Source organism: Mastigoproctus giganteus, chromosome 8, assembly GCF_048544385.1.
Source record: "Mastigoproctus giganteus isolate SK-2022 chromosome 8, ASM4854438v1, whole genome shotgun sequence".
NCBI classification, from domain to species: Eukaryota; Metazoa; Arthropoda; class Arachnida; order Uropygi; family Thelyphonidae; genus Mastigoproctus; species Mastigoproctus giganteus.
Genome location: NC_143582.1, coordinates 98046654 through 98073019, shown reverse-complemented (window position 1 = coordinate 98073019; position 26366 = coordinate 98046654). Strand labels below are relative to the sequence as shown.

Here is a 26366-nt window from a genome sequence, read left to right as displayed (position 1 = left end):
CATGTGGGGACTAATGACATTAAACGTACACGATCTGATGGAAAAATACAGGACCATGCTGAGGAAATGCTGCGAGCTAGGCCACAATGTCTATGTGTCTGCAATTCTGCCCAGACACGATAGGAGGGGTTATATGTTAAAAGCCTTGTGGATTAACTCAAGACTTGAAGGACTCTGCAAGGCTTTAGGGGCAAAATTTCTATCAGCACGGTCCACACTTGTAGGTAGGAGGAATTTGTTTTGTAGAGACGGGATACACTTAAACAAAGGTGGTGCAAACGTTTTTGCCAGTATTATTGAGGATACCTTAAAGGTTCAGGGAAACTGCTAGTTAGTGGGGGGGGGGGAGAATTGGGTAATACTGACACGCGTTTCAAGTGTGTCAGTATTGGTCAAATATTGGTCAAAGTAACTCTTGCACATATCTCAAGAGTTCTTATCTGTTACCCCAACTGGACATATTATCTAGATGTTCTGGGGACAGAAACTTTCAAGTGAGTGGGTAGCTAATGCCAGGGAAGAGAGGCTAAAAAACTTCAAGGGTTGTGTTAGGGTTGTTAAATATACAAGAACAGAAAGTCTTAATTGTTTATATAGTAATGTTAGAAGTGTCGTCAATAAAATGAGCGAATTCGAACTGCTGGTTAAAACAAGTAACGCGGACATAATCGGGCTTACGTAGACGTGGTGCCACCCAGACATTGGGGATGATGAGGTTCAGTACGGCTTCTATAATATATTTAGGAAGAATAGGGTAGATAGAAGGGGTAATGATTCTCATCAGAAGCAGCTTGAGTGCAACGATAGCTTTCCCGGGTTCAGACGTTTCACATTCTAGTATAGAATCTGTATGGTGTGAGATATTAAACAAATATCATTAAACAAATGTATAATGCGAGTAGGAGTAATCTACAGACCAGGTGATTGTGAAGATTATGACGAAAGCCTCTACATGCAAATGGAATGGACAAGTAAGCATCAATGCCTTATTATGGGTGATTTCAATTTGCCTCTAATTGATTGGAGTAAATGGGAAGGAAACTCGACATGGGGAACAAAATTTTTAAATCAACTAGATGACTGTTATTTGTATCAACATGTCAGGGAAAGTACTAGAGAAAAAATATCCTAGACCTCATCATCACCCATGAATCGGATGACATAACAGAGCTGACAGTAGAGGAACCAGTAGCAGGAAGTGATCACGGAGTTCTACGGTGGATGATGATGAGAGAGGTAACAGCAGTAAAAGTCAAAGGAATGGGTTTTAATTTCAGAAAAGGAAATTACGATGCCTTAAGGTACTACATGGCCTCTATTAACTGGGTAGATATCGCGCAGAGAATGAATACAATTGAACTGTGGTACGCTTTTAAAACATTAATCACAGATGCCTTGAATGCGTATATACCATTAAAAAAATACTCCACGAGGAGGGTTCCAAGTTGGATGAATAGTGAAGTTTCCACATTACTTGAGCAGAAAAAGGTGGCATGGAAAGGTTACAGAGCAATAAAAAGTACTGTAGCTTATAACAGCTAAAAGATGATCTGTAATAGAGCCACAGAAAAGGTTCGACAGGCAACGGCAGTTTATGAGAAATCACTAGCAAACAGAGCAAAGAGGGGGGGATAAAGAATTCTTCACATATATAAATGCCAAGAAGAGCAGGACAAACCAGATCGAACCTTTACGTAAGGGAAAGGGATAGTATTAAACACAGCAGCTGCCGTTGCAGATGAACTCAACAGTTATTTTGCATCGATATTTACAAATGAAAAACCTTTTGTGGCAATGGGAAAGTGTGGGAGCGAAGTTGAAAAATATGTAATTAATTATATTGAAATTTCGCAAGATTATTTAATGAAAAAACTTTCGAGCCTAGAGGCCAGTAAGGCTCCTGGAGTTGATGGAATATATCCTATAATCTTAAGGGAGGCGGCAAGTGAGTGCATTGAACCATTTAAGCTAATTATGCGAGCATCACTAGACTCCGGGGAGATTCCCTTGGATTGGAAAGGTGCCAATGTACCTCTCATACATAAGGGTGGTTCTAAGAGTGAAGTGGGAAATTATCTACCTGTCAGTCTGACTTCAGTGGTAGGGAAAATCATGGAGGCAATGATCAAGGGTGGAACTCAGGATCATTTGGATCGAATTGAAATTCTCAAGGATACTCAGCTTGGTTTTGTAAAGGGAAAATCATGTTTAACAAATCAGGTTCGCTATTTTGAAAGGGTCACTTACGAGCTGGATTTAGGGAATAATTTCGACATTGTTTATTTAGATTTCAGCAAAGCTTTTGACTCAGTCCCACATGAGCAGTTTGTATAAGCTGGAACAGTTTGGAATCACTGTGAAAATCCTTAGATGGATATCAGGATGCTTCAGGGCCGGAGGCAGAGGGCTGTGATAAATGGCTATTGCTCAGATTGGGTTGATGTAAGAAGTGCGGTTACCCAAGGATCAGTATTAGGACCACTGTTGTTTTTAATTTTCAAAAACGACATCGATGAAGGGATAGAGGGCGTAATGTCTAAATTTGCAGATGATGTTAAAATTGATAGAGTAGTTAATGATCACTCTCAAGCTTAGTTTCTTCAGAGGGACCTAAGTAGACTTCAGGAATGGTCAGAAAAATGGCAGCTATGCTTTAATCCAACAAAGTGTAAGGTATTACACCTGGGAAACAGTAATCACAAAATAACTTATTCACTTGGTGAAGTTCAACTAAACCCAGTACTGGAGGAAAGGGACTTGGGTGTTACGATACGATGAGACATGAAATTCTCTGAGCATTGTAAACAGGTTGCAAGGAAGGCCCATGGTATCCTATCGATGACCTATCGAACTTTTTCAAGTAGAGATAGGGATGTGATAATCCCATTATATAAGGCTTTTGTTAGACCACACTTGGAATACTGTGTTCAAGAATGGAGACAGCACCTAAAGAAAGACATCGAGCTTCTTGAAAGGGTGCAAAGACGGGTAACTCGCCTGGTGAGATCGGCAAAAGTCCTTATGAAGAAAGACTTCTAATATGTGGGTTGCAGAGTTTGGAAACTAGACACCTTAGGGGAGATTTGATTGAGGTGTTTAAGGCTCTGAGAGGCATCAATTCAAGTTACGGTGGGAAATGTTTAGATTTGACTGCAGGAAGTTTTATTTTAGCCAGCGAGTTATAAATTACTGGAATAAGTTGCCTACATGGGTGGTAGAGGCTGACAGTTTGGGGAAATTCAAAGGTCATCTGGATAGTATCTTCGGGTGAAGGAAACCGATAGGATGATAGATTTAATTTCCTTTTCTTTTATTAATTATTATTATTTAATTATTTATTTTTTTATCATTGTTTTATTCGGGGTTTTTTTTTTTTTTTTTTTTTTTGGTTGGTGCAGCATAGACCATAGGCTTTCTTGCACCATGCGGCCATTACTAATACATTGACAGGGTTGCCGCGATGCTAAGTGGGAAATAATCAGAAATGCTACAGTGCCAATGTCTTTCTTTCTCATGTGCATAATTGTTTTCTGTATCATTTTATTTAAAGTGAACATAATACCTCTCTCTGCACGGTATTTGGAAGTGTTTCCCAAAAATCTGTAGTCTTCTTACTCCCATCATAGTCCTTTAGAAATTCCTGTAAATTAAAAAAAGGAAAAAAAATAAACAAAGTTCAAATAAAAATTATATAACAATAAAACATTCAATAGAGCGTTTGTTTTGATGCTTGATTTTCCTTCTTAGGCTAAATAAAAACATCCGTATTTTGTTGGTAATTTACTAATAATAGCATTGCTCTTATTAGCTAAGGTGACCAGTATCACATAAATTGCAGTAAATCCTGAAACGTATTACAATGAATATAGTCCTGAAACGCATTGCAATAATAAAACCGCGAAAAGACACTACAACTTCTCATTAGTATTTCTCTCAAGTGAAGTTTGTGGTCCCGTTTCTTTTTTCCAGTATTACTAAAATAATATTCTTAATTAGTTAAAAATAAGGAAAATTCACAGGCCGAGATAAGCGATATTGTTAGTTCTGATCGTGTATTTTGAAGCACTGACGCTATCATTGTTAGTTGCCAGGGTCCTGTGGACCTTAGTTAGCAACTTGGAGATGGGCTCCTCTCTAACGGAGTCTCTTTCTCAGTTATTCTAAGCCTCGTGTAGTATGATAATACAGGAATACAAAATAAAGTGACCTGCGTGACGTATATTCTTCTCCTCTTTGGCTTGATATACAGTTCAAAATCTTCCGATTCCAGCATTTTCTCAGATCGTCTCAGGGAAATTATTCTCGTAGGGATGAAATCCTTTAATCTGCATTACAGTCAGAAATCTGTCTTATCTTAACCTTGTTTTTCCAAGTAGTATGCTAATTTTCAAAATAAGAATGTAACATATCGTAATTGGCTTGTATCCAAAACATCCGTTTCATTTTCTGTCTGTTAAAATTCGGAACAATTTCAATTCCAAATGGTAGTCAAGCATTCTAGTCTCTTGCCCAAGTTACTGGCCGCAACTTATCCCCATCTATATTTCAACCTCTGTGTTAATATAATGGTTGAGTTGCATTTCAGCTAAAGATGAAGCTTACTAGCACCCTAGTTTTCTTCTAACTCTTGTATTTACATTTATTGTGGCTAGATGGCGCCAGCCAATGTTTGGTATCCTCGCCGTTATCGTAGAGATCACTTACTAAGGCAGCACATTGAGCCACCATCCAAGATCAGTCACCAAGGTAACAACGTGCTCAACTTGGTAGCTGATCCCATCCAGGATCAGCTACCAAGACAGCACAATAAACCAGCATTCAAGATTAGTCGCTAAGACGTAAATCCCCCATTAAAGCAAGGCATCTTTCATGTTAGCATCAGGATTCACAATAACAATTTAGCATGAACTAATTTCACCAGGTGTCATTATGTCCGCGGCTAACACCCCTGCTTCGCGTTTACTATATACAATATTTCACTTTCCTTAATTCTCTGCCATTTTATAATTAAACAGGACATATTAAATGACTACATAGGAAATAATAAAATAACAGTGTAATGCCATTCTTACCGATATTCCTCTTTTGAAGGCTTCATCTCTGAAGAAGGATTCTAGCATTCTCAGAAGTGAAGCACCCTGTTGGAGAAAATTCAGTTACTTTCATTGTTTTAAATTATTTACTAACCTGTTACTAAATTTTTATTGGCAGAAGGGCACAGTGTTTTAAAAGGGCACTTTAGTGTTTTAATAAGTTCTTATATTACAAGGTTTGAGAGAATAGCAGGGAAGTGCAATTTATTATCACATAGTTATTGATTATATACCTTTCCTTATCATCACTACCTGTCTTCTCTATTCTCTTCCCATATCCATAGTCGCCAGGAAATGTTAAATGCAGAGCGGTCTAAACCGAAATCTATAATAAGCCTATCTGCATCATATAATATTGAAATCATAGGGTCTGCCCTCGACAAAAACAATTTCTACGAGAATAACAAAACGTAAAGTTGATGTTGATCTTTGCCTCCCTGCTTGCCTCAGTATGCAATTGCCTCACAGCGTTTATGTGAGAAATTACAGGATTTCATCTTTGGGACATCAAGAATTTATAATTATTATTATTGTTTGTTTATTTCCCAACTGGATTCATCCATACCCAGTGCTCTCTGTTATAGCAGGGTGTACAAAAACATATAACAGCCAAAATTATATACATTACATGATAGTACTTTAAAAAGCAAAGTAATTTACGCCTCCTGTAGGTTACTGTAAACTATACATCAAACAGAAGCATTAAAATGTTTATAGCATTTAAATAATGACGATCATGAGAATATCGAACATAATTTTTAAAGAGTTTTTTTTTGGTAGAAGAAGAATAAGTTGCTTAACGCGCAAGGCTATATCTTTTATCCGTGCCTATCAATTTTTCTTAGCAGATGCAAAATTCTCCACTAGTATTCTTGAGAAGTTGTGATGAATGCAAGTACATTTTCTTCCTTCTCGTCCCAAGCCCATAACAAAATTCAGGGGATTGTATTGAGTCTCTATGACTTCACAATGGAGATCGGTGGTGGGACTGATATGCTGCTTGTCAATAATATAATCCATTGTGATTATAGTCATACTTAACCAAGCTTTATTCTAGGTAAACGGACCAATTAAACATATTTGTCTAAAAAATTAATGAAATACTCTTCCTCAGTTTTTAATAAACGTGTTTCGGAAGTGGCTTCGTGTAAAAAAAAAAAGCAAATAACATTTTTTTACATTAGTCACGTTTCATCATGACTAATGCGAAAAATGTTTCATTTTACCTCTATTATAGGGTCACTGAAACAAATGTCAAGGGGCATTCTTGGAAGGTTGGTATGTGCTGAGGTAGCGATGTCAATGGCGTTGCTGTTTTCTCAACGCGACATTGATAATTAGCGTCGGTGTGCAGGGTACTTATTTCTCACCTGACACGCCATTAAGGTTAATACTCTTTTGATGGCTTCCGTAATGACTGGGCCGTTCATTTCGTAAGGTATTAGTAGTGAAATTTCTTATTCTTGATCAAATTAAGTTAACTTAAATTGCTCCCCAAATACCTCCTTGGACTGCCAATGACACACTGATATCAGGAACTTAATTAACTCCCGTTTTCTTCATTCAGCCTTCATACGGTAAAGACTTTGATGTAAAGTAGGGCAAGTTTGCTTCTGATTCTTGATAGTGATATTGACTTTATCAGATTCGAAGTAAGACCAGCACAGGTTGATCTGGAGACTGCAGATAAATTAGTGGGGTTCTCCTTTAACTAGTTTCTTTTGCATTTTTGATATGTAGTGTAGGATTAGTCCGCCAAATTCGTTGAAGGTGGTTAAACCCGCTAATTTTATAAAATACAACGGCTTTTATTTTTCGCTGCAATAGGTATTCTAGATAGGATGTACTTATCAAAGAGTCAAAATATATTTCACGCATTTCCAAAGTTACTTTTAAATTTTAGTGTATTATTAAAAAATTCCAAAATTAAAAAACTCAGTAATTGCTAATTAGACCAACATGTCATCGAGCGAGAAAGGGTGGCCCTAATATATATATATCCTACACCTGTTCTCATTAAGGTGTCTAATCTTGTTAAAAAATTGTCATACGAAATGGGTTGCATCCAAGGAAATGCATTCAAGGGTAAAGTCGAGCGCTTCAATTTCAAGAGAAGAAATTAAAAGGGATTGAGATTTCTGGGACTCGATGAACTGAGGTATGGCGACGAAAGCAAATAAGATATGGAAACTATTTAATGAATTTAACTTTGAAGCTGCACATATTCCCTTGTGTCTTCATCTTGTGATCGTGGAACTTAACCACAAAACGCAATTACTAGCAATCATGTGATTCCAATTTGTATAGGCATTTTAAGAGAATATCTAAAAAAATCCATGGATGTCCTAAGGCGGGCGAAAAACCAATTACGAAAAAGCAATAGCAAAGAGAGCTAAGAACGGCGATAGAGTTTTCTTAAGTGAATACAGAACTGAAGAGAGTAAATCATATGGGTACCGTAATTGGTTTCAGAGGAAGTTGATAGAAAGTCCAAAAAAAATGGCAAATGACAAGAAAATATCATTTTTTTAACATAATTTACAATCAAAAAAGAACCCGAATCTCCGAAGCATGTAAAGGAATGAGATTTCTTTAAAATAAGTGTATAACGATCTCAGAGAAGAGTTTGTAAGAAAACATACTGAAGGAAAGAAAAGCAATGATCCAGGGAATGATGTTATATATATATATTGAGTTGGTTTGCATTAGAAGCACCCCCTTGTGTTTGAGTGGCCTGGTATGTGACGTGTGTTTCACCTCATAGCACAGCAGTGATGCAGCACATTGTCCCAGAAAACCACCCGCACAATGCAAGAACGGCAAGACCAATATATAAGTCGACTGTGCGGTAGACATTAGCTGGTACAGGCTATAGTCGATGCGCGTCACAAGCAACCATGTTCATTGCGAGACACAGAAACTGCACCTTATATGGGCACGTCAGCAAACTGAACCACCGAGATATGCAAGAAAATCTGTTCGCCTCGTTCGATGAACCCCATTTCCAACTCTGTCGTTCTGATGGACGCGTCCGTATTTGGAGAAAGTAACACGAGGTCATGGCACCTGAATGTCGTGGCCTCGTGGCATGCAGGTGCTACGATGCCATGGGTTCGGATTCCACCAGTCACGCGTGGAACGATTTTTTTTCCTCAATCTGGGCCTGAGTTAATCAGTCTCAGGCGCGCCGGAAAAATGCTGAGAGTTAGGTCAGAATGTGTATGTGTCTGCAATTCTGCGCAGATACGACAGGCGGGATTATATGCTTAAGTGTTGTAGATTAGCTTAAGATTTTTGGGAATCTGCAAGACTCTAGGGGTGTTATAATTGTAGCCCGCACTTGTAGGTAAATGAATCTATTTTGTACAGATGGTATTCATTTGAACAAAGGTGGTGCAAGGATATTTGCCAGTATCATTGATGCTACCTTAAGGGTTCAGGGAAACTACTAGTTAGGGGGAGAGAAGGGTAATGTAGAACCGAGTTGGTATGATGATGTGAGTCAAAGTAATGCACTCACCTCAATAATTCTTGTTTGTTAGCCGATGTTGGTAAGATGTTCTGAGGGTAACAACCTTTCAAATTAGTGTGAGAGAAAGATAGAGAAACAAGCCTAAATAACTTCGAGTGGTATGTCAGGGTAGTAAACTATAGAAGAATACAGTACTTAGGCATACCTCTGTCTACATAGTGCATGCCAGTAAGGTCAGGAGCGTTGTTAATAAAATAGCTGAATTTGAACTCCAGGTCAGGACAACTAATGCTGACATAATAGAGGTAACAGAAACGTGGTGCCACCCGAAAATTGGGGATGACGAGTACCACTAAGCAATATGGTAGATATAATATATTTAGGGAAGATAAAAGGGGTGGCGTTGTCATGCTTCGTATCAAAAGCAGCCTGAGCGCGAAAAGAGCGTTGTCTGCAAGACAGGGGGGGGTGGCTTCGTGTAAAAAAAATAAGTAGATGTAACTTCAGATTCAGATTTGCTGAATCTGAAGTTACATCTACTGACATGGAATTTGTGTGGTGTTGAGTAGTTAGAAGCAAATGTATGATGAGAGTGGGAGTGATCTACTGACTACAAGAGTAAATAAAATTTCTGTTTATACTCCGGCACGACAACCAAGTCAGTAAAGTTTACAATAAATCGCCAATACAAATATTTATCGTATTTAGTAGTCACGGGCTTGAACGCCGGTCCATTCAAGGAACGCGTGCTATGCACTCTCGCTCCTGACCATTGGGCTACGTCAGGCCTAATATGATGAGAGTCTTTATATGCAGATGAATGGGCAAGCAAGTGCGACTGTCTTATTGCGAGTGATTTCAATCTGCCCCAGATTAATTGTAATAAGTGGGAAGGAAACTCACTTTGCAGAAAAAATTTCTAAATTAACTTGATGATTATTATTTGTACTAGCATGCCGGAGATAATACTAAGGGTGAGAATATTGTTGACCTCATCCTGTCACTGTAGTGCTCTTGGAAACAATGCCGATTTTGTGTAAGGATTATTCCTTACGCATTGCGTTCAGTAAACAGCAATCATCATTTTCTCTGTATTTGCCGAAATAAAGAACTTTTACGGTGGTGACTCAGCCTCCTTCCACTGGTCGCTTAGTTTCAGGGCTGAACAGAGAATCCATGTCTCATCCATCGTGACAGTTGAGGAGAAGAAAAAAACAACCATTCATTGAAGCATGTCGAGTGAACATTGCTTCACACAGCTTGACAATAATCCGTTTCGCTCCTAAGAAAACGGCTGTGGAACCCAACTGGCTTGATTATTTCGAGACCTTTATGAAGACTGGTATGCACAGAGCCAAGAAATGCTTGTTGGTGAAATTCTTCAACTGATGGTCCCCTGTCGCCCAAAACAATTTTCGCTCTCCGGTGGATGTTGCCACGGAACGACTGATCGAAGGTTTTGGTTGATGAACTTTTTGTTTTTTCTTTTACGAAACTGTCGCACTCCGCTACGCGCATTTTTTTTTACATCCGTCGCCACAAACTTCCGATATTTCTCAATGAATTTCAGTAAGAGGTTTCACGTTAAAATACAAATATAAGATTATTACACGTTGTTTTCTGATGACTAATGGCCGCCATTTTGAGTATTATAAACATGCTACACTGTTTGAAACGCTGCGATCGACGTGTCATATTGTATTGCGATGCCATGTTTTGAAAACATTCTGAACTAACTAATTACCATTTTAAAGTACTCGCAATAATATAATTTGATTACTTTTTTATTCAATGTATAAATTGAATAAAACCTTATAAATTGAATAAAAATAAAATAAGACCTTATAAATTGAACTAACCTCGTACTTGATGAGTTTGCTTTACTAAGAATATCGCTATAATCATGCGAAGAGTTTCTAGTTTTAAGAGTTTCTGTGTAAGGTGAGTGTGAGGGCTTTTTGTTAAAGGCAGTTTTTGAAGATGAAAATATTATAGATTACACTTGAAATTATCGGGACACTACATTTTTTCCTTACCTTGCTTGTGTCAAAAGAAGCAAATGAATTAGTGAGCGGTTTCTGGTTATTTGGAGACGCCGCTAGTGAATGAGAAGTCACCATAGCATCAAGATGTAGAGCTGGATGCAGGGTGTTCGGGATAAATTGATCTAGCTGGAAAAATATGAATAAACTTTAAAAATCTGAAAGGCACAAATTATAAAAGTAAGTTCCTATTTAAGATCAGTAGAGATAAATTGTCGATATAACAGATATAATAATATCTTTTATATACTGACTAAAATAAAATACAAATGCAAATTTAGATTTTTCAAGTTTCTCCATATCAGGCATTATTGGCGGGGAGGAATAGAATTTGAAATTTAGTTACATTATCAAAGAAATAATACATGATTTTAAATTATTTTGATTAGTAATTAATCAAAATAATTAGTTACTAAACTCCTCTGATTTTGTGGTCGTTCTGTTGTAATTAAGCGGAAATAATAATAATGCAAACCATTTCCAATAGCAATGGCAAAATTACACAACTTGTTAAGCAGTTAAACTTATCAACACGTTATCTCTTGGTACATAAAACAGAATTAAAATTATTGAGCTCATTTCAGCTACCTAGAAACAGCACACGCGCAACCAAATAAACTCACTGGACAAAATCAAAATTGTTGACATTTCTTCTGAAAAGAGAGATAGGCCAATATTCTTTATTCTTTTTTATCATACAGGATTAAAATCTTCTGGCAAAGAATTTCAGTTTTTTTCTATGAGTTTCAGACTTTTTTAACGTTGTAATGCTTAAATTTAGAAACTTTTCCGACTTTCTAAATTTAAAATCAAGTTCAGTAAGTATAGAGTTAAAATGTGCGACGGGTTTCTTTCTAGATATTTGTTCGGCATTTTTGGTTGCTCAAAGATGTGAAAATTTAGGTATTCGGAAATCACCAGAAAAGGAAACAGAAGTAGTAGTAGTAGTAGTAGTAGTAGTAGTAATGGCATGTGATGCAAGAAAGCAAATGTATGAGCTTATGCAGCATCAGCCAAAAAAAAAAAAATCACACCACATTCCCTCCAAATGCCTGTCCAGTTCCTCCTTAAATTTATTTAACCTCTCAACTTCCACACCGACAGATGGAAGTTTGTTCCAGCAATTAACCACCCGCTGGCTAAAGGAAAATTTCCGCACATCTATTCTACATCTGTCTTTTCTTAATTTGAATTTATGCCCCCTTAGATTCGTAATCTGAACAAGTGGAAGGATCCCATCAGAATTCAGCGTGCTCAACCCATTCAAGGCCTTATATACCTCAATCAGATCACCGCGCAGGTGCCTAGTCTCCAGCCACTGCAATTTGCAGAACTTAAGCCTCTCTTGGTAAGAGGATCCCTTCATTCCCCTCACCAATCTTGTTGCCCTTCTCTGTACACGCTCAAGTAAATCTACATCCTTCCTAAAATGAGGCCTCCAGACCTGTACGCAGTACTCAAGCCGTGGCCTGACCATTGCCTTATACAGAGGGATAATCACCTCCTTTTCCCTGCTAGCAAAATTCCTATATATCATTGACAAAACCCCATGACCTGCCCTGGCAGCCTGTCTGCATTGCTCAGAAAACTTCATATCTGCCTGCACAATTACTCCCAGGTCTTTTTTCAATTTCTACCACCTTAAGTGTAGTACCACACAGTTGGTACGTTTCTCTGGGGTTACTTCTACCCATATGTAGTACTTTGCATTTGTCAAGGTTAAACTTCAGTTGCCACTTCTTAGCCCATCTGCCCAAATTTTCTAGATCCTGTTGCAGTAGCACACTGCCATTACTGTCATTAACAACCCTGCCAACCTTTGTATCATCTGCAAACTTCGACATTAAGCCTGATATACCTTCATCAATATCATTGATAAATATACAAAACAACAGTGGATCTAACACTGAACCCTGTGGGACTCCACTAATAACATTAGTCCAAGAAGAGCAGCACCCATTGATTACCACCCTCTGTCTTCTAGCACTTAACCATCCTTTTATCCATTGTAGCAACTTACCCTTAATACCATTCTGCTCCAATTTGTACAATAGTCTTCCATGCGCAACAGTGTCAAAAGCTTTCCTGAAATCCAAGTATATGATATCAAAATTATTTTTCGCATCCAGTTCCTTTGTAACCACATCATAATATCCTATCAAATTTGTCAGACAAGACTTTCCCTTAACAAACCCATGCTGTGTCTGAATTATTGCTGCAGTCTTGTCTAGATGATCCTGCAATGCATCTTTAACCAGCGACTCCATTATTTTACCTGGAACAGAAGTTAAATTAACTGGTCTGTAATTACTCGTGTCACCCTTCGATCCCCCTTTGTGAATTGGGGATACATTTGCACATCTCCAGTCCGTGGGAACTTCCCCTGAGTCCAAGGATGCTCTCATAATTATGGCTAAGGGTTTGCTTAGTTGCTTGCCGTCTCCTTTAATATAACTGGATAGATCCCATCCACCCCAGATCCCCTTTTCTTACGTTTAACTTCAATAATTTATCTTCCACTTTGCTCTCGGTTATTACAAAATCATTAAGTATCTTGCTACAATTTGATAACCTTCTGCCATTTTCAAACCTTAATAATTCTTCACGTGTGAATGTAGATGCAAAATACTCATTCAGTTTGTTTGCTATCTGAGCAGGATCATCAACAGTCGAACCATCGATGTCAAGTGGACCGATCAGATTCATCCCCTTCCTTTTAGAGTTTAAAGAAATCCTTGCTGTTTTTCTTAGCATCTTTTGCCAAGGATTTCTCGTAATCTGCCTTCACCTGCCGAACCTCCTTTGTGACCTGATTACAGATTAACTTATATCTGTGATCACAGAAGAAAGTTTCCTTCTGTGATCTATTAATAGTATCTATTTTCTTCATGGTGCTTATCTGATAAATAAAAAATCTCTCTTTCTTTTCATCATTCCAAATTTCATTACCTGTTACTTCTCTGAGAATTCTAAATAGAATGTTATTGATGATATTTAAAGTTAGCTCCAGGTAGAAACTGCATAGTTTATCACAGTTATCGCTAGAATAAAACAATTATCTTTATTAAAATAAATATATATTTTTTTTATTCTAGCCAGGCTTTATTTTTTATTCTAGAATAAAAAGTAAAGAATTGTATTTATAAAACGACAAGTTTAAAAATATATAAAAAAGAGGAATAGAGGGAATCTTAAATACAAGTCGTTGTTATAACCGGGCCTGCGTTTCTACAAAAGTCTGAAAGCTAATGGTTTCAAAATTGCAGTATGCAGCGCCCAAAGTATTTCAGGAATGGGCGAAACGGGTGGGCCAAACCTCAAGGGAAGTAAGTGGGAGGGCGAAAAGGACAAAAACGTCATTATGTTAACTTATCAGACATCGCATTCGTTCCTTTGCCTGTGGGTTATTATGGAATAAAATTTGCTAAAAATGTTAAAAAAATTGTTGGTTTTCAGTTCCCCTAACAGATTTGGTCTCCCATCCTGCTACGATTATATAATACGCGTTATAATTTTCATAATAAATTTCTCTGGCTTGCCCTAATTCGAGACAGATATGAGGCAATCTGAATTATTTAATGCCCTTTGCGAAAATACAGTTAAACAATTCAAATTATAGAGGAATTCACAGCCCGGCTGTTCTCTGTATGCCAGTGAAGTTTTTATTATTTAAATTATTTAACTCTTCTTATTACCAGCTGTCGGAATTATTAACCCGCATTGTGTTGCATCTCTGATATGGAAGTTGCATCACAACAGCAGACCATGATAACAGGTTGTGGGAAGATTAATGATCAATGTTTACGTAACGCTTGCAGACTGATAAAACTGCGTGTCTCATCATAAATGATCCACGAACAATAAAATTATAACCTTTAGCTGGCATTTTTCACGAAGAAGTGAACTTTAAACAGCCTGATTCGTTCATCTTCATTTTAGATTAATGTCGGGCATTACCACAGAAAACAAAAGACACGAGTCCATAAGCCTCGTATGACAACACAATTTACATTATTCGAGTGAAAGCGGTTGGCAACGAGCTCGTTCCGTTCACTGCACGTTCGTATGCGAAAAACGTTTTCCTTATGAGGCCTGTGGAAAACGTTTTTACTATTTGATTATATATTGATTTCAGAATTTCTGAGTAATTTGAGCTCTATCATCAGCCACCAAGTATAAGAATATATGCACTCGTATATGAGAAGAAAAGATACAAACATGTTAGATTAAATTCGTAGAGCAACTGAAAAAAATCTAATACTGAATAATATACGTTTATACAGAGCACCTTGGAAGGAATATGCGCCTCCATCCACATGCGCTTTAGATAGTGATATACACTTTGAATAAAACAGCAATATACACATATAATTTCTCCAAATACACATATAATTTCTCCACTCGAGTAGTGCATTTTGTTTTTTTTTTTAGAGTAATGCAATAGCAAGTAAACTGGCGATGGAATACCTCCACAACATGAGACTGATGTACTAAGTCGCCTACTCAGTTTTCGCAAATTTACGTACAGGATAAGGCTATGCCCTTCATGTACAATGCCCACAATACGAATAAAGCCACATAGCTTTTCCATCTAGACCAAACTCGAACAAGGCACACGGTGTGGTAGGAAGTAAACAGTGTGCTGACCGAGGGCAGAACCTCAGCAAACAGTTCGTATGTTAGAACATTACTTATATTAAATGCCTCGTCATTCGATGGGTGGTTGTAGGCGTGGAGAATTCCTGGGGAGCGTCTACTGCCGGAGTGCATTGTATCAACAATGGAATTCGGAGGAGGTAGGCTTATGGTGTGGCAATGTTCTTCCTGATATGGCCTAGGACCTGTGGTAGTTGTGAACCATGCATTGCCCAAAATGTTCAGGCCTACTTCAACATTTTGGGCAATTCCACGCTTACAATCATGTGGTAGTTCTCTAGTAGAACCATGTTTGTTTCTACAGATTAATCCCCAGCAGTACTGTCAGTGTTTTTTGAGAATGGTTCATGGCAACGAACGTAAAAATGTTGGAATAGCCGATACACAGCCCGATTTGAGCCCCATGGGACCACTATGAAGTGAACTGGAACTTCAGGTGAGGGAGAGCCTAACACGTCATACAATGGTAGATCAAGTGATCTCTTTCTGAAAGAGGAATAGAGGATTCTATCCGCTGCATCCTATCATGAGTTGGTGTTGTTGTTTGTTTGTTATTTGGAGCATTAGCAACTAAGGCCATATTGCTCCGGGGATATACGGTGGTCATTCCCTGACCTTTCCGCATCCTCCGTATTTGGTGGTCACCGGCTCGAACCCCGGTCTAATCAAGAAGCGTGTGCTACGCACTGCTGCTCCTGCCCACCTGGCTACGGAGGCGCCTGAGTTGGTGTAAAACCTACTCAAAAGGGAGGAGTGTGTCATAACAGTCAAAAAAGCTCCCAACTTCTTCTTGTAGTTAGTAGGTGACGTAAACGTCAAACCCATTTGTCCTAATACTTTTGCAATGGAAGTGTACATTTAGAAGCTTGCCGTCGAAATGGAAATGCTTTTTGTCCTGACCATGATGGTTTCCTTATCATCTTTCATATTTGTAGAAGCAATGTCAAAACGGATATCATATTTTAAGCGTACGAAAGGTGCTGTTGTTCGTGGACACTAATCATATAAAAAGTAGGATATCAGAGGACTTACTTAACGAGTACAAGGAAACGTTGGGGAAAAGTCGCGAGATAGGATTAAGTTTAAAAGTGTCGGCAATTCTGGCTAGACACAATAGGAGTGCATACATTTTCAGAGCCTTATCAATCTGGAGAGATTATGCAAGGTTAGTGGAGTAGAATTTTTCACTGCATAGTCTGTGCTTGTTAATAGGGACGGGATACACTTAAATAGAAAAGGTGCTAGAATATTCTCTGATGTTATCGAAGCAGTGTTAAATGGGTCGGGAAACTGATACCTTGGGGGATTACACAGAATAATAGATAACTTAGTGACTCAGGCAAAGGTGAAAATGATTCTTGCACTGATTTTATTGGAACATGCAGCAACCTAGAAAGTAAAGTGTCGAGGATTTCAAGCCCTGCTCTTGGGTCATCATGAAACAAGCAAATACATGGATTGTGTTAGGGTTATTAGGAGTATGAATTCAGACATTTATATCAACATGTATATTAATGCTAGTAGCATAAAGTACTGATTAAGTCATCAGATCGGTGACATCAAAATTTTGGGGATATCATAGACATTGTGTCACTCAGACATAAGGATGCGGAACTAAAATTAGCAAAGGCATATGATGCAAGAAAGCAAGCTTATGCAGCATCAGCCAAAAAGAAAAAAAAACTTCCCATTTCACCTATTCATTTGCTCCAAACGTTTGACGCGCTATGGCTAACCATCACACACACACGCTCCAAAAGTTTCTTCATTTCTTCCTTGAATTTATTTAAGCTATCAACGACAGAAGGAAGTTTGTTCCAGCAATCAACCACCCGCTGGATAAAGGCAAATTTCCGCACATCTGTTCTGCAACTGTCACTTCCTCAATTTGAATTTATACCAACTCAAGCGCGTAATCTGAGCAAGAGGAAGAATTCCGTCAGCACTTATACACATCCATCAGATCATCTCGCACGTGCCTAGTCTCCAGACACTGCAATTAGCAGAATTTTCTTGGTAAGAGCAGCAGCCTTTCTTAGTAAGAGCAACCCTTTGTTCTTCTCACCAATATCGTTGCCCTGCTATGTACTTGTTCTAGCAGCTCTACAACCTTCCGAAAATGAAGCCTCCGAACTGTATGCTGTACTCAAGGTGTGTCGTGACCATTGCCTTATACAATGGGATAATCGCCTCCTTATCCCTGCTAGCAAAATTCATGTATATCATTGACAAAACTCCATGAGATGTCCTGGCATTGCCCAGAGAGCTTCATATCTAGCTACCGCAATATCTCGAAAAATTAGGTAGATGGGCTCAGAAATGATAACTGAAGTTTAACTTTGACAAATACAAGGTACTGTATATGGATAGAAGTAATCAAAAATTAATGTACGAACTGTGTGGTACTCCACTCAGGGTAGTAAAATATGAAAAAGATCTCGGGGGTAATTGTGCAGTCAGATACGAAGTTCTCCTAGCAATGCGACAGGCTGCCAGGACAGCTCACGGCATTTTGTCTATTATAAACACGAAGTTTTCTAGCAAGGATAACGAGGTCATTATTCATTGTACATAAGGCATCTTGAGTACTGCATACAGGTCTGGAAGCCGCATTTTAGAAAGGACGTAGAATTGCTGGAACGGGATCAGAGAAAGGTAACGAGGTTGGTGAAGGGAACGAAAGGATGATCTTAACAAGATAGGCTTCAGTTCTGCAAATTCCAATGTCTAGAGACTAGGCACCTGCGACGCGATCTGATTGAGATCTTTAAGGTATGAATGGACTGAGCAAGTTCAATGCTGATGGCATTCTTCCTCTTGCTCAAACTACACACATGAGGTGGCAGAAATTCAAATTGAGGAAGGGCGGCTGTAGGATAAATGACCACAGGTTTGCCTTCAGCTAGCTAGTGACTGACTATTGGAACAAATTCCAGCTGCCGTTGGGGAAATGGGAAGTTTGAATAAATTCAAGGAAGAACTAGAACTTTTTTGGCTGAGTCTTTAAAAGTGTGCTTTCTTGCATCAAAAGCCGGTTATTCTCTGAACTGCCGAAAAGTTATTGCACCACAACCACAGAGAAAAGGTTTGATCTATTCTCTGTGGTGTAGAGTTCTACTGCATAATGTGGTTCACATCTCAATGTTCTCTGCCAGCACAGCTAAATTTAACAAGATTTCATCGTAAGCTTTTTTTCTCGTAATATGCATCAAACTGGTTAGTGCAAAGCCCCAACAGTGTTGTGGCTTTGCACTAACCAGTTGCAGACCGACAGTTCCCTAATTAGTATAGAGCTTGTGTAATGCAGGGCGGCGAAGGCTGCTTTCCAGTACTTGTCTAAGCCACGAGAAGGCGGACCACCAGTTAAACACGAGCTGTCCACAAATTATACGCGAAATGCAAGTAGGACAAATGAGATCTCGCATTCACAGGAAGACAGAGGCTAAATCCGCGAGCACCAGGCAAGATTGTACTTCCAGGAGCACAAACCGTAAACATCATAAATCCAGCCTCCGGTTTGGGAGGATAGATTGTAATTCGTATACAGCTTGAATAGACGAATGAGAAATGAATATCGTGCCCATCAGAAGCGAGAGCAGAGTAGAGGGGTTTTAGAGATTTCAGGAGGTACCGCCCGAAATATCCAGGAACAATATTCCGCGTAAGGCAGATTCGAATTTCTGGTGATATTATAAACGCTCCGAAGGAGAATGGATGAAAGAAATTTTTGATATAGAGAAAAGAATATTTCTGATATTCCAGGGAAGGTTAAGAATGAAAATAAATTAAGTAAATAAATGTTTTTTTAACTAAAAGTCTGGGTACAACTAAATATTTCCGAAAATAGTTTTGTCGAAACTAAAAGAGAATTTGATTTTCGAATAATCAACTGTTCCCTCCCCCTCCCCCTTGAAGAATAATTTAGGATAAGCATAAAAAAAAACATTAATGGATTTAATTATCTAAAATTTGAGTATATGAGGTAAAGTAGACCTACATTAAAGTTACTGTAATAGCGCCTCTCAAACTAGGTTGGTGTAAGTTAATGCATTTTATGTAAACTAAATTCACTAATAAATATTAAAGAAACAGAAAATATGTTAATTTCACCAGAGACATAGAATAACGTATTCTCTCTCTCTCTGAAATACGTTACTTAAGTACATTGAAATTGAGATTTGTAATTACCCTAATCATCGTACTCTACAGCCGAACTAATTAGAGTGTAGCCATAAGCACGTGAGCCATTAATCACGATTTGCCACATCAGTCATGCGTTATATATTTATTAAATGTAAAGAAGAGCGCGAAAAATGTATGTAATATAATATAGTTTAAATTATTCCACGGTAATTGCTATATTTATTGCAATATAGGAATCTGATGCTCATACTGAAAATCGCGCCGTGCCCAGTTAAGAACGGGCCAAGCTGAACATGTACTGTCACTGCCCTGCGTGGAATTAATTTTTATTCGCGATACAGGTGTCATTATATTGCTCCTGTAAGAACTACATACATGACTTATAAACATGAATATACTTAAAGGAGAACTTCCGCTGCTGAGAATAGTAATCAATGTTTACTGATTGCTTGGTTCGCTTCCTATAAAATTAAGGACACTGTTTTTTATTGATCGAACGTGACTTTTTGCATCCTCTTTATGAATTATTCCCTGCGAAAATATGTCCCGTTGTATAATTAGCCTAATGCGAAGAGACCGCATCATTTGAATACTAGACAAATAGCTTAGCAGTGCTTGCATCATCTTCTAGCGCGTGTTCTCTGCATTTCACCGGAATGAAAATTCTGTTTCATCATCATCCAGTAATCCATATGAAACAGTACTTTAAACATAAAAACCGAGTTGATATACGAGGAGATTACTGCAACTTGTTCTTTTTATTTATTTATTTTTTTTAATGTATCTGCCTTTAGATAAATGCATTTTTATTATAAAGACACTACTTTATAATAACTTCCCAACTCGCACAGATCATTAAATTATTGTATGAAAATAATATTTATTCATATTAATACATAGAATGTTACATTAATTGATAAAACACTCTTCCTGTTAAAAATGAGGCAGTGTTATTGCCAATTTAATAATCTAAATAACTTACACAAACCTTACCAGTTTGTATTGGTTATTTTGAAAAAAATCTATATAAAGTTTAGGCAATGAGACTTGCTGTCCCGAGGGAAAAAATCTGTTGATATGACTTAAACTTACAAATTACTTCAGAAGCTACCGACAATTAATAGTTGCTTTAGGAACCCTCTTCAGAACTGCGTATTAAGATAAACATCTCTGCCAGAGTAATATCTGTAGAAATATATTTTTGATCTAAGGAAATTATAGAAATCGGACATAGCAAGATCTGACAAATAGAATGAATGGACAGTCACAAATTTCTTCAATCGTAACTTACTCATTCTGCAAGTGATGTGCATGGATGATAAGCTCCATCTTCTGCAATCTTTAGCTCGTCTCCAAATCCGTTAACCATTCAGTTCAATCTTATATGATAAATCGTAACCAAATGATTAATATTGCTATATTAATTATTTAAAATAACAAATGATTAATATAATAATATTAATCATTTGCCTTCCTTTTTTTTTTGTGTCTTCCACGGATGGATATTGAATATCTTATGGTATCGGGCTGATACTTATTAAGTAACTGGTGGATATTTATTACTTGTGGCTAGGATAGAGAATCTCCAATAAAAGCTGTCTATATTTCGATATATATTTATATTTTTCTTTTTCCCCAAGCGAACACAAAGCATAATGGCAGTTCCAACTTGAAATCTTAAATCAGGTACTGTAAAGACACCTGCTGCTCCATCAGAACAGATTTACGTACGAAAATGTGCTATTACGTGCACTAGTATAGGACGATTCATTATGACCGAAGCTTTTTTCCTGTGATAACTTTTTAAACGTTTCTGTTGAGGTATATTCTAAATTTCTGATTATAAAATGATGATAAACAAAAACAACCGAGACTTTAACAGTTATTGCCACTCAATCGAAATAAATAAAATAAAAGTTATAATTAATTTTTCAAATGAACTATAAGGTGGAAATAAGTTGAATTTTGGGAACCGGATCGTTTAATAATCTCCTTTTTTTAATAAATCCGAAGCATCAACTTCACAAGCAATTGCACTTTTCTCAAGAATCTCTCACAGAGCGGATTTCATCTATCAGACAACGAAGTCAGAGTAAACTGGCTATGCCACTGGTCGTACGCTTTCACAAAATAAGAAAGATGTTCTTTAAGATGAAGGAAATTAACTACAGTCCATTGCATTTTCTGGGTACTTTTTAAGAGCAGTAAACGGGGGCTCCAGACGTTAATGGTATATTCAATGTGAGAAGAAAATAGCAACAAATATTATGAGAAAAACACAGACCCTGATCTGTCCTGGAAAGCTGCAATCCTGAACTTTCCATGTGGAACTTTGTACCAGGTGTCTAACACTATAGCAGTCTACGTAGCTTCAGAAAGAGTCTCCATCTTTAACTGCCCCAGAGCATGATGGACTCTCGATAAAACGACAACTACATCCCACCTGGAAAGAATCATAGCTGTGGATTATCGAATAGCTTTCTCTAGGGATCAGACTCAAGTTTACTGTCTAAAGACCAGAGCTATTGAATGCTATTATGACAAGACACTATGTAGTGTCAAAACTACTACACTATTGCCCGCCATTACTTTCCGAAACAGCTCCCCACCCCAATGAAAATCTCGATCACATTACAAGGTATAATGGAAACATCGATCACACTGCACAACTTCCTCTTCCTCCTGGTGAAAATGACTTCGACATTTTGGCATCTGTCACAATCACAAGAAAGCAATTCATTGCAGCGATTAAATGTGTTCCTTTCTGTTGCACTGAATCGCGCATTTCATAGTAAAATGCTAAAGCCAGTACATGGTCCGGAATCACATCGCCTTAGGTGTAGTTTCCGACCCTAAGCTACGGTTCAATCGTTCACTTGAAACTGCTGCTCATCCGTGCTACTCGACTCCGGTTGATGACTAAACAACATCTGCATTATATACAAGCAGTGCTGTAGTCGTAAAAGTAGCAGAAGGTGTACTTTATGAATGTTACGAAAAGCGGAGAGTATACTGTGCATATTAATCGAATTCCAGAGAGTATATACCCGTATACGCCGTACTTCAGTCTTTCAAAAACCGTACGGTATACGCTATTCACTTTAAAAAATCCATCCAGAGGATATACGGCGTATACCCGCCTATATCCTCCAGTACAGCCCTGTACACAAGGCAAGTCGACAGTAAAGTACATTATGTTTGTAATCTACCCGTCAACGCTGTATACAGCTGAAATATGGTATCACCTGCTCGCACCACACTAAAACCCATCCTTGCAGCATAATTATGGCTCCTCAAATGGATTGTCTACGAACATAAGTTCCCACCTCAGCACATAATAACACCAAGGCTAACGCTCTGTCCATGTAAAGACTCCCTGAACTTATTAAGGTAAGGAGGCTTGCCATCACAGTCACCGGCTTTATTTCTTGATCTTCATTCTGGGTCTCGAGCAGCTGGAGGATCCCGCGTGCTGCCGTCAGAGCAGTCCCGAAGCTCTTCTTCATCTTGTTTACCGGCGTATATCGCAACAAATGCTCCAAAGTGTACAAACACTTAATACTGATGTCAAAAATTTTGTCAGGCCTCCTGTCGCGCTGACCCCTTCGGCTATCTGGAAAAGGACTCAACAGGTTTCCGACCGGATATCTTATTCAAGAAAAACAAAACTAAACTATTATATTTAGGCCACTCAATAATTAAATTCATCTGCCGTGCTGTATCTTATCTCTGTTAATTGCGTGTGTTCTGTGGTCGATTTTCTGTTGGGCGCCTCTGTAGCCAGGTGGGCAGGAGCAGCAGTGCGTAGCACACGCTTCTTGATTAGACCGGGATTCGAGCCCGTGACCACCAAATACGGAGAATGCGGAAAGGTCAGGAAATGACCACCGCATATCCCCGGAGTAGTATGGCCTTAGTTGCTAATGCTCCTAAAAACCAAACAACAAACACAAACATTTGTCTGTTTGCTAGAAGAAAAACCCCAGTTTCTGGGGAAAAACCACTTCGCTATCTACCCCTGAGACCGACTAACTCAAATCTTATTCGAGAGCACGAGCGCAATTTAATAGGGAGAAATCAAGAGCAATAACAGCACACATGGGCGCCCGCCAACTTCAAAAAGGGAAAATCCCATACCGCTTCAGACCTCATAGCTTTCCTAGTCAGCTGGATCCAGCTCAATGGCTAGATCATATTACCAGATTCAATACGCCCGCAGGTAAACTAAACTCTTTTTTATGTCTCGACAATGAATTACAACAAGACATATTGCATTCCATCATCATCTCTACACACCAGCTGACAGCAGCGATAAACTCCCTTCCAGCGACAGCAACCGCGGGAGCCGACAAAGTACCACAATTCATGGTAAAATGCCTCAGTCCGTTCATCCTCCAACCGCTCAGGTCCATTTTCAACGGAATTCTAATCACAGGAATCTTTCCTAAATCCTTGAATGGCAAGAATCACAAGAATCTTTCCTAAAACCTTGTCAGACCACATCCAAAAGTTTGAAACCCCACTCTACTCAGGAACTTTCGGTCGATATCTAACTCCTCAACGCTCCTGAAAATCCTGGAAAAAATAATGCTTCCCGCCTTAATGAATGAGATCCTTGGAGATAAGCCGCCACAGAGCCACTACTCCATCCGAAACCGATCCACAGTGATGAACCTCCTTGCAACCACATGTAATATATTGTCCACCTTTGAACAGCAAGAGGAACTCGCAATCACGTACCTGGATACTGAAGCTGCCTTTGACGCCATCAACGTGTCGTCGCTCCACCGCTTATTGGAAGACCACTATCTAATCCAAGGCAATATCCTCTGATTCATAACATCACTCCTCTATGATAGGGTACTACAAGTCGATGCCTATAGACAATCGCACAAGAAGGCGATCTCTGCTGTGTTCCGCAAGGAGTCCTATCTGGCTTATTATTTACAGCCATCCTTGCGCCTCTTGTCCGTAACAATCATCACGTATGCAGATCATGTAAAAAATCTAACGCCTATTGCTTCCAACAATCACCTTCCAACAATGAGGCTACAGCGTGTATCAATAATAGTCTCATCAACGTCGCCTCTTACCTCAAACAGTATGGACTCTCAATTAACCCACAAAAAACAAAACTAATGGTGTTCGCTCTCAGACTAACCCCTACAATAATAGCCCCAACACTCGATGGAATTGTAATATGTGCCACCATTCCTACCCATGCGGATTTCGGAATAGTATTTGACCCAAAACTTCGGTTTCATGCTCATGTAGACAAGCTCACGTCCAGAGCAGCCTCTCCCCGATGGGCAGCTAAACAACAACTAATTGATGTTAAGGAGCCTCGTATAATTAAGAAATATATCAGAACAGTAGTTTATTCTCCACTCCTCTATGCTGCTGAAGTGTGGGCACCAGCAGCTACTACAACGAAGAAACCAATCCTCGCTGCAAAATTCTGGCTTCTTAAATGGGCTAACCGGAAAGCTTGTCTCCCACCAGACAGGACAGAACTACAGCCTTAGCTACTTCGCTGGGGATGCAGCGACTGCTTGATAATCATCGAAATACAACGACTGATAGCTACAGTTAAAATGATCACGGGTCAGATCTCAACACCGTTCATTTGGCATTCATGTTACTGGCGAATACCAAAGCCAGAACTTCGGTCAACCCCGATGTTCTGCTCGAGGAATCGGAGGCTTCATATTTCAGACCGCTTCCCCCCAAACCAAATGCTACCGGAAGTACAGCACCTCGACACTGACTTGCAGAGGTTTTTCAGCAATAAAACCTACAGGAAAGAAGTGTTAGCAGCTCGCTCGGTTTTTTAGGCCAGCAAACAGCAAATCCGCCTTAGAACTTACGCAATTCACGGATATATATATATATACATGATGCAATATGGCCTAGATTGCCAATGCGCCTAAAACCCTACAACAAAAAACAAATAAAAAACCACCGTCCCCTCCCACTAATATTTTCCTGTTAGAAAAGTTTTAAATGATGTTAAAGCTTCATAATTTATTCTGTACGATGTACAAGCACATCTTTCTTCAGCAGCTTAGCACTTGAAAGTGTTGATTTATATTCTACAAATTCCTTAATATATATCCATACATGCAATAACCATAATCGTCAACTATTTCCACTGATGCTTACAGCCCATTATATATGGGCTGTAAAAGCCCATTATATATGGGCTCTTTTAAAAGTAGAAAAATGCACTTGGCTAAATTAAAATTTTATGAAAAATCTATTTGAACTAAACTTTATATTTGATAGAATATGTTTGTAAATTTACAGAACCTTATATAGAATCAGTTTGGAATATCTAAAACATTTTTGAATATTCAAAATAGATCCCAAATTCCACCCAGTTCGCAAAACTAATTATATAAGTTTTTACAGTCTTATGAAGTGATTTTTTTCCGCGAATACAAAACTAACTAAAATAATCTGAAAATATAATTAAAGTTGAAGCCAGTGGCATCGAGTTTATTTCCTTAAAATTCGTTACGTTTCTTTGTATGCAATTAAATGCTTTCCATACAGCGCTCAGAGAAGTAACGAAACCCATTTATCCCAGCAGCGAAAGCCGATGGAGATTTGGGTCAAGGATGTTGGCAACAAGGAGGGGTTTTCTTGGAATAAATTTGCCCACAGCCGGCTAAGAGTGATTGCAGAACAGCGTGCCGAAAAAAGTTCCACGTACCTTTTGGTGTAATTAAAAAAAAAAAAGGTGGGGGGAAACAAAACAGGAGATAACGGATATTTCTTCTCGGCCCAGTAGATAAAGAGTTAGGGTAAAATGCAGTAGCATTGGAATATTAAATACACATTTAAATAAATAAATAAATATATATATATTCTGTACTCATCTACTAAGAATAAGGACATTTAATTGGGCAACATAAAATGTGCTTTTTTAATTTGTCAGGTATATAACACGTAAAGTGC

General features: G+C 38.4%; 1 protein-coding gene across 1 annotated transcript in view; it reads right to left on the bottom strand.

Annotated features, from left to right (window-relative positions):
* The window catches only part of LOC150081733 (uncharacterized), a 253463-nt gene that overhangs the window by 144917 nt on the left and 82180 nt on the right, over window positions 1-26366 (bottom strand). Inside the window, exons 7-9 of the mRNA XM_090378835.1 lie at window positions 10602-10736; window positions 5073-5138; window positions 3563-3640 (exon numbers count right to left, since the gene is read on the bottom strand). Of these exons, the coding sequence (XP_090234961.1) occupies window positions 3563-3640; window positions 5073-5138; window positions 10602-10736 (279 nt within the window). The remainder of the gene's footprint in view (window positions 1-3562; window positions 3641-5072; window positions 5139-10601; window positions 10737-26366) is intronic.